Source organism: Sander lucioperca, chromosome 14 (genome assembly GCF_008315115.2).
Source record: "Sander lucioperca isolate FBNREF2018 chromosome 14, SLUC_FBN_1.2, whole genome shotgun sequence".
Lineage (NCBI taxonomy): Eukaryota > Metazoa > Chordata > Actinopteri > Perciformes > Percidae > Sander > Sander lucioperca.
This window is the reverse complement of record NC_050186.1, coordinates 18,616,220-18,630,901: the sequence shown is the minus strand read 5'-3', so window position 1 is coordinate 18,630,901 and position 14,682 is coordinate 18,616,220. Positions and strand designations below refer to the sequence as shown.

General features: G+C 41.4%; 1 protein-coding gene across 3 annotated transcripts in view; it reads left to right on the top strand.

Moving 5' to 3' along the window:
* The first annotated feature begins 973 nt into the window (after window positions 1–973).
* LOC116047229 (ephrin type-A receptor 7) overlaps window positions 974–14,682 on the top strand; it is a 156,400-nt gene continuing 142,691 nt past the window's right edge. For 2 of the 3 annotated variants that reach the window (XM_031295875.2, XM_035991463.1), the window contains exon 1: window positions 984–1,209. In XM_031295875.2, the coding sequence (XP_031151735.1) occupies window positions 1,131–1,209 (79 nt within the window). In that variant the 5' untranslated portion in view covers window positions 984–1,130. Of the gene's footprint in view, window positions 1,210–14,682 lie in introns of all 3 variants that reach the window. The other variant, XM_035991464.1, reaches the window with a different exon arrangement.

The window sequence follows — 14,682 nt, the reverse complement described above, 5'->3', positions numbered from 1 at the left end:
GAGTTTAATGTGTGACATAGCACTGCATACATGATAACAGGAGAACATATATTTTGTAGAAGAAGAGACAATCCTGGTGACAATTTGTGCATTTTGCAGTATGTATTGCTCGCAGCCCATTTATTTCCAGTACAGTATGGTCAAGAATGATCAATTGCTTTTTATGAAGTAGTTTCTGGTATTTATATCCTTGTTTTTGGTATTGTCTTCTATGTGTTATATTGAGTTGTGGAAAAAATATAGCTTCTGCTCGAAATTCTGTAGTATCATTGGTCCATATTATGGACACTGTTTGTATTGTATTTCTACAATGTCTTTCGTATTCATTTGAATTTCTACAAATCTTTTTCAAGATTTATTTTCAGATTTTTTCATTAAGAAAAATCAAATCTTTTATTACTTTATTTACATTTTTGTCCATATAAACAATAATTACAATTAAATTCAAATATATAATAGAGGAGTTTTTCAACTGACCATAATTAAAAATCTGCATTTTACAGGATTAAACCAAGATTTGGTCTTGAATTTTGGTGGTGTTAAGGTCACCCTTTTGTTACATTCAAATCACAGATTTTTATCTCGGTGCAAACCACTTAATTGAAATAAAGACACTAAATTGAGGACCACATGCAGCCCCCTCTAGGAACCCTATTGAATCCCACATTAGAACCACGATACTGTAATCGTCAAATAAGTGCAGAACTCTGTGAATTGAGGAATATAATCCTCACTAAACTCTCTAATAACAGAGACTCTAGGTCCTGCTTTACCGAAACCCCTCCGCCTCCCATAAAGGACAGTCTGTAGAAAAAGGCACTATACTGGGGTTGACTCTGATGACTATTGTGGAAACACCTGGCGCGGAGATTTCAGGTTGCAGCTCCTTGATAGGTCGACCCACCCGTAGCCTCGACTCCACATCCCTCTTCATTGCGCTCGCTCGTTGTCAATCTCGTCTGTAAAACCCTCCCCCGAGATATCAAATAGGCCGTGTGGCTCCCGAGAACCTGCACTATTTGCCCAGACGGCATCCGCTCCGCTCAAACACTGAGTGCGTCTCTGCTGCGGTGCGTTGCGCGCAGGCTGGAGAGAGATGACAAGAGTCCCGCGGAACTGGCCAGATAAACATGGATCTCCGTAAAACGCTGATTTCGGTGCTTTGGATATTATTGCTGAATCTAGAAGAAGACTGTCACGCCGAGGAAGGTATGTGAAAAAGAGTGTTTTTTTAGTGTTGTACCCAAACCGGTCGCAGCAGCAGACAACGTTGATAGACAGACAGATGTCCGCGGCGGAGATAGTTTGGCGTTTGTCCTGTGATGAGAAGCAGGTGCATTCAGTCCGCTGATTGGAGGGCGAGAATAGTAGTGGAATTTAAATGACTTAGTTTTATGTATTTTAAACAAACTGCACATGTGAAGGAGACAATCGTTTTGTCTGATTGTGGAAAGATGCGTCCCAAAAAGCTGACAGATTTACGTATTTGTACTCAAAGCGTTTTCCCCACAATAACCCGATCATGCGAACACATTGTTTATTAAAATTGTAAGATTTTGTGTCACTCAATTGTTTGTAAAACAAACTAGATAAACATATCACTTAAGTACAATAACTTATCAAAAACCTGTACAATTGATTACTATTTACAGCATTCACTCCAGCATTGTAGATTATGAACCAAAGAACTGATGTGAATGAGTTGTTTAATGATTTTGTTGTAAAGACAAAAGCTGAGTACAATAATTATTCTTACATCTCAGTTGCCATATAGTAGAGCCACTGTCTGCTTCAAAATCAGATTTATTCCGAAAGGAAAAGTCAGCTTCCCTCAGGCAACCGTTCTTGTTAAAGAAATAAATCCCCGGTCTGTTGTCACAAAGATTTGGTGGGCTTTTGTCAAGGCATCTTTGTGCAACTGGTTTCTTTGTCTTTTGATACTCAGTCACTGATGCTGTGGCACGGATGACAGGATGCATTAGAGGCTGCTGCTTATCCCACTGCATGCAACTCTCCTCCGTTTTTCAGCAGCATTTCTATTCTAATACAACGGCAGTTTTATTGTTCTCAGTTATTTTGTCTTTCCATCAGTATTAAACCAAGAATCCTTGCTAATGCAGGGGGAACACGATTCACTGAGGGTTTTATCAAGATGTAATGCTAATGTGGGATCCAGATTTGGATTGCTGGCTTGTTTAATTGCCCCTGTGCATCTGCACTGAAGTGTGTCAGAGCGTGAGGGAGTTCGGAAGCTACTGCTGTGGTCCAACAATTTACCGGCAGCCTGGCTGATTGCCACAGATAAATACTTCTGCTCTCACAAGTTAACCAATATATTGTAAATCCAGGTAACCTAAATCAGTGCAAACTAAGGCACAGCGCTGATTGAATGTGTCCTTCTGACTGGCTAGCTCAGGTGAAGCCAGGAAAGTGTTCCTAATCAGTTCTGAGATTGTGAAGTAGAAAAGAACATAATGGCTTCAGACCCCCAGGCTCTTTTCTAAAGAGGGGCTTTCATTGGCAAGGTAGTCTATACAGTAGCTGAGTGGATTTTGGATACACACGCATGCAAGTGCATGCAAACACATCATCAGCCAAACAAACATACAGTAACATATATGTAAATATATACTCCAGAAAAGTACATTTGGCACAATCCACAGCCATACATCATTGACACACATTAATGCACTCCTGGCACACATGCAACTCAGGATCAAATGCACACGCTCACTTGACACGTATACGTTGCGCTTACATACAAGCTTTCTCATGAAACATGCACACTTGTGCACATACGCATGGTGTGACATTTCCTGGCACTTACGAGCCCTTTTGTGCGTGCAGATACACTTGCACTTATGAGCACTCACGCACAGATTTGTACAGACTCATTGCCAGATTGATTTGGTTCCCTGGAATGCTGGGTAGCCGGTTTTGGATGCTAGCTTTTGTTTAATTGATGTTGTGAAAGCGATTAATTGCTGTGAAAGCAATGTGCTCCTGAAGTCTGGTACTGGCAGCAATTCTTAGAAAAAATCCTGGAGAGAATTTCTCATCTTTTTAAATTCTGTGCCATTATATCCATATTAAATGAGGCAATTTACCTACCTGTCTACATGTATTCTGTTAGTGTGAAGTGCCATTTGGAATTTTGAGAGTATCTGTTAAAACCTCTCATTATATTACACTATTTGTGGCCCTTTGATCACTCTTCATGACTCTTTTGCAGACTTTAGTAGCTTTTATTCACAGCTTTAAATGTCCTTTTTTTGTTTGTCCCTGCTCTTCTTTCATTTCTCCTCATGTGCCAACAGTGTTTTCCTGTGATGCATCTATATGAGACTGCATTTTTATGTTTTAGTTCTCCCTCCTTTGCGCTCTACTCTTCTGCCTTCCTGTTTTCCTTTGTTCTTCCCTATGTCCTCTCATATTTCATCCTCCTCATCTTCCTTTTCTCCCTCTCCTTCTCTCTTGTACATGCCTCCCGCATCCTGAGCTGACTTAGCAAACACTAATAGGACCGGGGGGCTCCGTACAGGCAGAGCCGGGTGTCCACTATCCCACACCGGCACCTCAACACAGTCAATCTAGCCACTCCCCCGCCTCCCTTCAGGCTGCTTTTCTCATTCCCCACACCTCACCGTTAACACACCTTGGCATCTCATCGGGATCTCATTTACTTCCCCTCTCCTCCCTCCCTCTGCATCCATCCATTCTGCAGCAAGCCGAGAGAGCGAGAGAGAGGGCACAAGCTAGGTACGGAACAGTAGAGGTGCAGTGATGGAGAGCAGCGGAGTGATTGAGAGCGAGAGAGAGAGTCTAACCTGTGGGGTTCATCTCGTTTGTGTGGCCGTAGCTTTGTTTGATGCCTTGTCATGTCAGAAACTCGGGGTGACTTGACAGCATTCAGCCGTTGTTTACCTGGAGCCTTATCACGCTGCTCTGTCTCCAAAACTTCTCAGATCATGTGTAATTTCAAATGTACGACATTTTCCACCTCAATGCTTTGTGATGCTGGGATAGTTTGGCATGAAGTCACAGTATTTATATTATTAAACATGTCAGAAATCTGGAAAGAAATATCCACCCGTAGCTGAAAAGTCTTTATTAGAAGTCTACAGTGCATCAGCCCTCTCACAGCAGTGAACTGTTACTTGAAGCCCAATCCTAATATAGTTCCACTGTGAAACAAATGTACTTTTAGGTTTATTTCAGCATGTATCTTATCTTGAAGGTTAAAAGTGCTGTGAAGGACTCATGAAGCAAAATGACTTCTTATGATTGTAATCCAGCATAGTCTAATTTTGTAGCACACAGTTTATGTCCATTGCCAATGTTCAGTGTCAGTGCAGGAAGTCTTTTATTTAGCAAAGTGAAAGTTGTGGAGTTTTAGGTTGGTGGAAGGGTATGCAACATTTGCGCCACAGACTGCAGCTTCTAATGCTATCTCAACGCACCCACTGACCCTGTGTGTGCAGAGAGTCGCTGTTTGTGTAACAGCTCAGCATATGACTGATCTCCGAACTTACCAGGAACTCTAATTCTTTTTTTCTTCTCTAGTTTCTCTCATTTTCCTCTTGACTTTGCATGTTTATGAAGTGGAGTCATAAGGTCTTGGCATATGCGCAATTTTTTCGTTCAAGCTGAAACATTTTCAAATTGTTTGGTCGCTTCTTCACCTCAATTTGCACTGTGCAGGATGATTCTGCTTCCACTTGAGTGTCCTCATTGACTTTATATGCAAGCCTCCACCACTAAAATCTGCATTGTGTTCATTCTAAACCCTTAAAACCACATGTAATATTTCCCATGCTCACAATCTTTCTGCAAACATAAGCAGGCATTTTGGTTGTGTAACATTAATCATATCTTAACCAGAGATACACTTTCCATAACCATTTGACGGTAATTAATTTGTGATTTTGCATAATCATCCACTATCAACGTTTTCATTTTACGGTAAATGATTCACTTATTATTTTTATAACTCCAGTGATAGATAGATAGATAGATAGATAGATAGATAGATAGATAGATATATATATATATATATATATATATATATATATATATATATATATATATATATATATATATATGCATGCATGCATGCATGCATGCATGCATGCAAAGCCTTGGCATTTCCGTTTACTGCTAACTTGAACGCAGCATAATTAAAGTTACCATTCGTTTATAAGCTCATATATCATATGATTACTGAATCAGTAATAATGAAAATTAGTAAACCGCAATCTGACTAATGTGACTAATATTGGGTTTACCAGCAATTGCCAGAGTGGCAGAGGAGTAGCACGCCGCCTTCCACCCACCCTTCAATTGGGACTAATTGTCTGTGATTGATTGATATTTCTGCTCTGCTGCGACTACTGGGCTTGATGCACCGGTCCATCTTTGGCTGGCAAGGACAGCCTTGGACCTGTGCATGTTGGATCAGATGACTGTGACCTCTGTTAGTATGAACGGTCAGAGTGATTTGTGAAGATGGCAGGCGTAGCGCCGCGACATTCTCTTGTCGAGGCCTCAGGGACACTGTCATTTTCAGGAGGAGTGTAAAGACGGGAGGAAGGGTAGAGGCACAGGTGCGGTTAAGATGAATGAATGGAGGGAGGATTAGGGGGACGAGGAGTCTCATCCAAAAATTGATGCATTACAAGCAAAAAAGGGAGAAGAGGTGTGTCAGATCGAGAGGTGAGGAAAAAGTGAGGCTGAATTGAAGCAATAGCGAGGAACTGTGGATGTGACAGAAATCAAATTGGGGGGGGGGGAGTAAAGGCATGTGGGAGGGAACAGGGGATGAAAGAAGTGTACGCTCCCATCATTGCTTAGTTCCACAGCCACATGCATTTTACATTTAATCAAACAGACCGAAGATTCCTATAACAAGTCAATGCAGCAGCAGCTCAGCCAGATCCTTATTTACCTCACACTTCAATGGAACACATTGATTGAGACTGATAGATGAATTGTGTGTGTAAGAGAGAGTATGCGTGTCTATTGGATCCCAAAAGGGTCAACTGATTTCTTTTGTTCAGGGTAAGGACATTACCACAGCATCGGGCCTATTCTGCTGGATCGGCAAGAATGAGCCATCAGAAAGGGTGGGAGGGACGTTGGAGAGAGATAGAAAGAGCTCTGTGTGTGTGTGTGTGTGTGTGTGTGTGTGTGTGTGTGTGTACGTACATGTGGGATGAAAGATGGGGGTTTAGCAGGTGTTTCAGCCATATTGGACAGTGAGGAAGGGGCTCAGTGCAGCTGCCTGTGATAGACGAAGGAACTGCCGCATTTGGATAGTCATTTTATTTATGAATCTATGCTGAAACATCTTCAGCTGCCGCTACGACAGCCTCTGTGTACTGTATGAGTTCTTCACATACTTGCATCCATGTTTCCAAGAATCTTAGAATATAGAAGGCATTTTCTGCACCTTTTTTCTTTTGTCTATTTGGAGAAGCATCCTTACAATTTGCAGCTTTGGGAAGAGTTAAATCAGTGTAAACAAACTGCCTTCTGCTCAATGCATCTGAACAAACTTATGGTGAATTATATGAAATGTTATTAATTTGGGCAGGGGATAATTAAATCATCACAGCAGCAAAGGTAATTTAACATGGAAGAGGAAGCCTAGCATATAGGCTAAAATCAACGATGGCAATGAGAGAGAAATTAAAATACAATTTAAAAAGTAAGATAATGCTCACAGCACAACATTAACATTTAATATAATTTCTCAAAAAAAATGTCAAAATGTCAAACGTACACATCTCAAATATGAATTGCTGTTCTTTTCCGTTTTATATCATTGTAAATTGAATTGATTGATAGAAAAATATTATTGTATATATTATACATAGTGATAATGAGTTTACTTGAGATATTTTGAACACACTGTAAATGTGCACACTCAATCAGTAAAATTAGGGCTGTAGCTAATGATTATTTTAATCAATAAATCTGCAGATTATTTCTTCGGTTAGTCGTTTGGTCTCATGGTTCAGCTTCACAAATAGAATTTAACCCTTTTACTTAACGTATTTAGGTATCTAGTGTATGTATCAGCAGTCAGACCTTTTACATTCCTACCCTCAATATTCGTGAAGCTCAGCTCCATCATCATATAACAGCATGTTTGTTTCATATAAAATAAGAGATAAAAAATGATCATCTATCGTTGCATACTGTATGTAAAGAGTAGAGGAAAGAAGTCTTAAAGCCCACAGTGTAGCATCAACAGGAGCTGCTTTTAGCAAATCCACTTGTGCTTTCATTCCGGAGCCTTATATCAACATCTCAAGGGATTGCTCTTTAAAGGTTCTTCATAAGTTATATGCAAAAAAAAAAAAAAGTCCGTTAAATATAACTGGAAAAAAAATTACATAGAAACGTCTCCCACCACCCACACCACCAGCATCCTGGAGTTAAAACATCGTTTTGCCTGATTTTGAAACAGACGCCTCAAACACATTATTCGTCTTGGCTGCTTTTATTGGGATACTAATGGATTAGAGGAGTTTCTGTTGGCAAGATTTTCAGTCCTGAGGCGTCTAAAGTTGATAAATGTCATTGGTGTGTATTTGTGGGGAGCTGGAGCTGTGCACTTGGCAGAAGTTTCTGATCAGGGTGTTTTTGCATTGAGAGTAAACACTAACTGCATTAATGCAAGGCTTGATGTGGGTGGGCATGTTGGGAATTGACAACTCAGCAGAGCTCAGTCAGTCTACCACCCTCATACTCCCAGTATTTCATTTTATTTCATTTTATTTCCTTGTTTTCCGATGGTGAAAACAGAAAACTCCCACCCATTAAGACTTAAGGTTGAAAAACAGATTCATGAGTATAGATTTATTGAGGCAAACAGGACTTTTTCCATTCCGTCTGTGGTCAGACATACAGTACCTACTGGCCAAATACACTGGCAATATGATAAACACACCTAAAAACTCCAGGACCTTTATGGCTCTGTTGGAAAATTTGGCTCCCCAGATCCCGCTTGATTTGGCCAGTTTTGCCTATTTCTTTGTTCGCCTGATCCTGAATGTTGTTGCAAACTTCAAGTAATGAATGACCCAATGTGACTCGAAAGACGCCTCAAATTTGTTCTTCTTAATGCAGTTTTGACCATACACGCTCTGATGCATCAATTTCTTTTGAATCAAGAAATGGCTTTCAGGCTTTTGTAAGGAAAATGCTGGGAAAGGAAATGTAACGTGTGTGTGTGTGTGTGTGTGTGTGAGGTTAAATGTGTTGCCCTCCCTTTCAGATGTTGGCTTAGAGACCATCAGCCTCAATTGAGCCTGTTTTAGGCAGTCCCATTGCACTGTCATGGAGGTGACAGAGGTCACAGGTTACCCATGCTTCTCTGTAGAATAACATACTTTATCAGTCTTTTGGCAAGACAATGTGTGAATCCTGATTTTTGGTGACATGGAAATACAATGAATGAATTAATACAATTACATTTTAATGCTGAATACATTTTTGTCACATAGTTGCAAACATTTGTTGTCACAATTACTATTGCCTCTAGAGAGCCTTTTTACTTAAATGTAAACATACTTTATTTTGGGGCACATGCAGAAGAATGATGCTAGTGTCATTTGGATAAAATAATTCCACAATTCAGGATGTCTACATCAGTCTTGGATAAATGCTGTTTTGGGCACGAGGTCATCCAACATGCTGTAAACCTTTGGATTGGCTGCAGCTGAGGCAGTGTTGTCCAGATCCAGTTCTGTGACAGTTCAGCCTACCGAAAGTTCTCATCTTGTTAAAATATGAGGCACAGTCTTTTTCCATGTGTCCATGTATATGTCTTTTTCCACATGTACCAAACTGGCTATGTACTGTGCGTGTTATAATGAGGCACGGGAAACTACATCTACTCATGCTCATACTCATGCATTGACATGCTCCCAACAGTCCTGCTCTCTTACCGTCTAACACACGCGCGTGGCTTACTTGGAGACCCCACACATCTCTACAGCTGAACTCCATCCCTCTGCCATTAGCCTCTCCTCTTCATCTGTGCTCTGCTGTGTCAGTGTCCGCCTCGCAGGCTCCGGCTGAGGCCAGTCTATCTGTGAATGCTGCCTCTTAATGTGCTTTTCATGTCTGCTGGTTCTCCTCTGCCATGTCTGACTTGATGACACATGTTTGGAGAACTTGCATTGTGTGTGTGTGTGTGTGTGTGTGCGTGCGCGCGCGCGTGTGTGCGACAAGAGAATGTTTTTCATGCTTCTCCAGTCCCTCTCACATTTCTCTCTACCATCTCCAGCTACATCATCTACAGCAATATCTCTAGATACAGTAGAGATTGATAAAGACAAGTTAAAATATTTTCTTATATACTGCTAAAACATTTTTCCAAAGCTGTGTTGTGTAACATTTGTGCATTTTGACTGTGAAGAATGGCACTTATACAGTGAGGAAAATAAGTATTTGAACACCCTGCTATTTTGCAAGTTCTCCCACTTAAAAATCATGGAGGGGTCTGAAATTGTCATCGTAGGTGCATGTCCACTGTGAGAGACATAATCTAAAAAAAAAATCCAGAAATCACAATATATGATTTTTTAACTATTTATTTGTATGATACAGCTGCAAATAAGTATTTGAACACCTGTCTATCAGCTAGAATTCTGACCCTCAAAGACCTGTTAGTCTGCCTTTAAAATGTCCACCTCCACTCCATTTATTATCCTAAATTAGATGCACCTGTTTGAGGTCGTTAGCTGCATAAAGACACCTGTCCACCCCATACAATCAGTAAGAATCCAACTACTAACATGGCCAAGACCAAAGAGCTGTCCAAAGACACTAGAGACAAAATTGTACACCTCCACAAGGCTGGAAAGGGCTACGGGGAAATTGCCAAGCAGCTTGGTGAAAAAAGGTCCACTGTTGGAGCAATCATTAGAAAATGGAAGAAGCTAAACATGTCAATCTCCCTCGGACTGGGGCTCCATGCAAGATCTCACCTCGTGGGGTCTCAGTGATCCTAAGAAAGGTGAGAAATCAGCCCAGAACTACACGGGAGGAGCTGGTCAATGACCTGAAAAGAGCTGGGACCACCGTTTCCAAGGTTACTGTTGGTAATACACTAAGACGTCATGGTTTGAAATCATGCATGGCACGGAAGGTTCCCCTGCTTAAACCAGCACATGTCAAGGCCCGTCTTAAGTTTGCCAATGACCATTTGGATGATCCAGAGGAGTCATGGGAGAAAGTCATGTGGTCAGATGAGACCAAAATAGAACTTTTTGGTCATAATTCCACTAACCGTGTTTGGAGGAAGAAGAATGATGAGTACCATCCCAAGAACACCATCCCTACTGTGAAGCATGGGGGTGGTAGCATCATGCTTTGGGGGTGTTTTTCTGCACACGGGACAGGGCGACTGCACTGTATTAAGGAGAGGATGACCGGGGCCATGTATTGCGAGATTTTGGGGAACAACCTCCTTCCCTCAGTTAGAGCATTGAAGATGGGTCGAGGCTGGGTCTTCCAACATGACAATGACCCGAAGCACACAGCCAGGATAACCAAGGAGTGGCTCTGTAAGAAGCATAACAAGGTTCTGGCGTGGCCTAGCCAGTCTCCAGACCTAAACCCAATAGAGAATCTTTGGAGGGAGCTCAAACTCCGTGTTTCTCAGCGACAGCCCAGAAACCTGACTGATCTAGAGAAGATCTGTGTGGAGGAGTGGGCCAAAATCCCTCCTGCAGTGTGTGCAAACCTGGTGAAAAACTACAGGAAACGTTTGACCTCTGTAATTGCAAACAAAGGCTACTGTACCAAATATTAACATTGATTTTCTCAGGTGTTCAAATACTTATTTGCAGCTGTATCATACAAATAAATAGTTAAAAAATCATACATTGTGATTTCTGGATTTTTTTTTTAGATTATGTCTCTCACAGTGGACATGCACCTACGATGACAATTTCAGACCCCTCCATGATTTCTAAGTGGGAGAACTTGCACAAAAAAAATAAAGAAATTATATATATATAGATAGATAGATAGATAGATAGATAGATAGATAGATAGATAGATAGATAGATAGATTTTTTTTTTTCCCTCTTAATTGTTCAGCCCTACCCACGACTGTTCAGAAACACACCAGTCATAAAGATTTAGAATTTTTCTCTAATGGCGGCCGGTTGACAAATTTGGCAATTAATTACTTTACTCGGGGATCAAGCTGCAGCATGTGCTAACACACTTAGTCAAAGAAAAACAGAGAGACTGAACACAGGCTGTGCGAGGTGCATTCAGGTGCTGGCTTGAAACCTGTGGACATCTGAAAGTCCAGCGTTGGCTGCCAAGCAGCATCACTTTAAGAGCTTAAAGTGCCCATATTATGAAAAAATCACTTTTCTGGGATTTGGGGTGTTATGTTGTGTCTCTGGTGCTTCCACACACCTACAAACTTTGAAAAAAATCCATCCATGCTGTTTAGAGTGAGATACGGTTTCTGAATGTGTCCTGCCTTCAGTCTCTGGGTGAGCTGTTCAAAATCGGTACGGCTTTCTACGTCACAAGCCGAAACGAGCAGGCTAACCGCAACCATTAGCTCGTAGCGTTAGCATGCAAATGCTAATGCTAACGCTAGCATGCTACCTCGTTCTCAATAGCAAAGCACTGCTACAACACACACAAGTTCACCATAATCTACAAAAGAACTACTTACATGTGCGCCTTCATTTAGAAGTCTCCAAGCTAATCCTGCCTTGTAACTGACCGAAGTTGTAGAAACAGCCTTTCTTTTACTGTCTATGGAGCTAGCTAGCTGACATGATCTACATCTGAGCTACTGGGCATGTGCAAGTGCAATCAAAGATAGTACAGAAGAAGAAGAAAAGAGGTCTCACTCTGTAGCTAAAACAGAGACCAGCTGAAAAGAGGATCTGCAGCAGTGAGAGAGAGCACTGCAGTACACCAAAAATATGGTGTTTTTTTGAAAATTAAACCATGTAAACCTATTCTGGTACAACCTTAAAATACAATTATGAACCTGAAAATTAGCATAATATGGCTGCTTTAAGAGCACACTACTTTAGCATTGTACTCTTATAACATTGTTGGATTCACGATGGGAAAAGGATCAAAATTAATGCAGAACCAGATATGTTTTTTTTTTGTTTTTTTTATTCAATTATAATATTATATAACATTTCCCACGATGGAACTCCTAACTGCCAACATTCTGGATAGAGGTTTTGGTGTTTTTTGCTATAGTGGCTAATGTAGCCTTGAGTGACTTCAATTGAGACAATTTATCAGATTTCATGCAGCTCTCTCTGGAGCCACAAAAGGCTTTATATAACGTTTTTCCACATATGTAGTTAGAGCTGAAAATGTATCAAGATTTTATCGAAATCGCAATATAGACTAGTGTAATATCCAAACCGCAGGAGGTGCAATATTTGTTAAAGGCAAGTGTGAAATGTCAAATGTGTCAAAACACCATTCTTAATTAAGTATTGTGGTGCTGAAGAGATGTCCTAGCCTATAAATCTTTGTTTGGTAAAGATCCTCGCAAAAAATTACTTAATGCATGTCACAATTTCAATATCAGTCAGAATAATCGCAATTAGATATTTTTTCCAAATTGTACAGCCCTATATGTACTGTTCTCCCCAAGATCTGTAAACAGACTTTGATGTGTAAAATCGGTGACTTCCCCTTTAACAAGTTACGTGGTCAGAAAATCCAAACATGGGCATTGTCAATACAACATTGTGATCTTGATGCCATCAAAAAAAAGGCTGCCGTTGTCATATGGAGACTCCCACAGTACCTGAATACACCACAGAACAAGTGTCACCTATGCGCAGAGAGCAACCAGAATTAGATAAAACTGGTCTTGATCACAGCAGGCAGGATGGCCACACACTGACTAGACCTACACACTAAGTTGTTTTAATAAATGAAAGGGATTCGATATTAATGCATTTTAAGAATTTATGGAGATTAAGGATTCTTTAACCTGCGGTTATATTTATTCTTACGACAAATGCCTTTCTTGTCTTTTCTGGTATTTGTTGCAGTTTCTCAAAACTATAGCTTTGTAGTAGTGGAAACAAGGTTGTATCTTAAATCTATTTCGAGCCATAATCTGCCGACTCCAATTCATACGAGAGATTAAATATCCAGTGGAATCTGTTATCTAAAGCTCAGAGTTGTACACACATAGCATGCACAAGAATGATTGGCACACGTACCCCAGGTGGACAGACACACAATGTTCTCTACCCAGTGCCTGCTGCCTAGCAGTTTTGTGTCATCCTTGCCTTTGCTTGTGATCCCTCCTTCTGCCTCTGCTGCGTTGTGCTAATGACCGTCATGTTGGAAATGTGTCCTGCTGGGCCTCATAAACCATTACCCCCGTGCCTAGGAAACCCCATTAATCTTTCTGAGGGGCATTTGACCTTTCAAACTCATTAACCACAGCCGTAGTGCAGACAGACGCAAACGCATACACAAACCACAGATGTGCTCACTTTTTTCTCTCGTGCACAAACAGACAGCATGTGCACACATACAGGGGTGCTGAGGCTAACTTGGCTTATGCGCGCGCACACACACACACACACACACACACACACACACACACACAGGTGAGGTGTGAACAAAGTGCCGATGTGTGTCCAGCTGCCAATATCGCCTTTACTGGACACACTCTCTCTTTATCTGCGTTGTCTCTCCTCTCCTCTTCATCCCCTCGCTTCCTCACTGTGTGGGTTTGGTCAGTGACCTGGAAAATTACCCGACCTTTTAATACGCAGCCTCCTTGGTGATGAATAAATACATAAATCGCGCTGCTCCGGCTCAGTCACTTTTATGATGATACCCCTCCCTACCCCCATTCTTCATTCCCGTACACCTCATCGCACCCCGTCATCTTCACCCTCTCCACACAGACACGGAAGAGGAGAGCAGGGTGTCTCTGAAGTGATAGCCCCCTGTGGAGAAGACTATCCATAATGAAAGGGTGTTAGTGACTGGGCTAAGCGCGAGAGAGTGTGAGTGTGAGCAGTGTAGATGGCAAAGGATGTGATGGGGTGAGTGGGTGAGGCAGGTTAACACGCCAGCATGGGACCTGCTCTTCTCAGTTTATCAGAAGGCGAGGGCTGGAGTGAGAGTGCTTTGTAGGTGGAAGAGGATGTAGTGTGGCGAATGGCAAGGAAAGGTAACATCAGCAGCATGGGACCTGCTCTGCTCAGTTCATCAAGAGTGCAAGGGAGAGTAGAACAGGCTGTCATAGGCTAAGTGGTGGGGCAGTGGTGACCAAGGCAGTAGACCATCACTGGCCAGATTCACTCAACAAAATCTCTAAGTCCTAACCCAGCCTGAAGCACTAAGCCAATATTTTAAAGTCAGAATATCTCTTAGGTCACGTTGCAGACCTCTGAAAAGCAGACACATCCTCAGAAGACCGAGAGATGTGTGGGAGGGAGAGGAGAGATGAGGTGGTTACCAGAGGCAGATATTGGGAATAGTTGAAAAGCAGACATAGTATGCTTACACAGTATTTTCTCTAAACTTTAAATGGATTTTTCTTGTCATCAAACAAAAGTTCTGTTTACATTCAGTGTTCCTCACCACAAATCATATATAGATAGATAGCTAGCATAAACAAAATGAGTTGAGTGGATT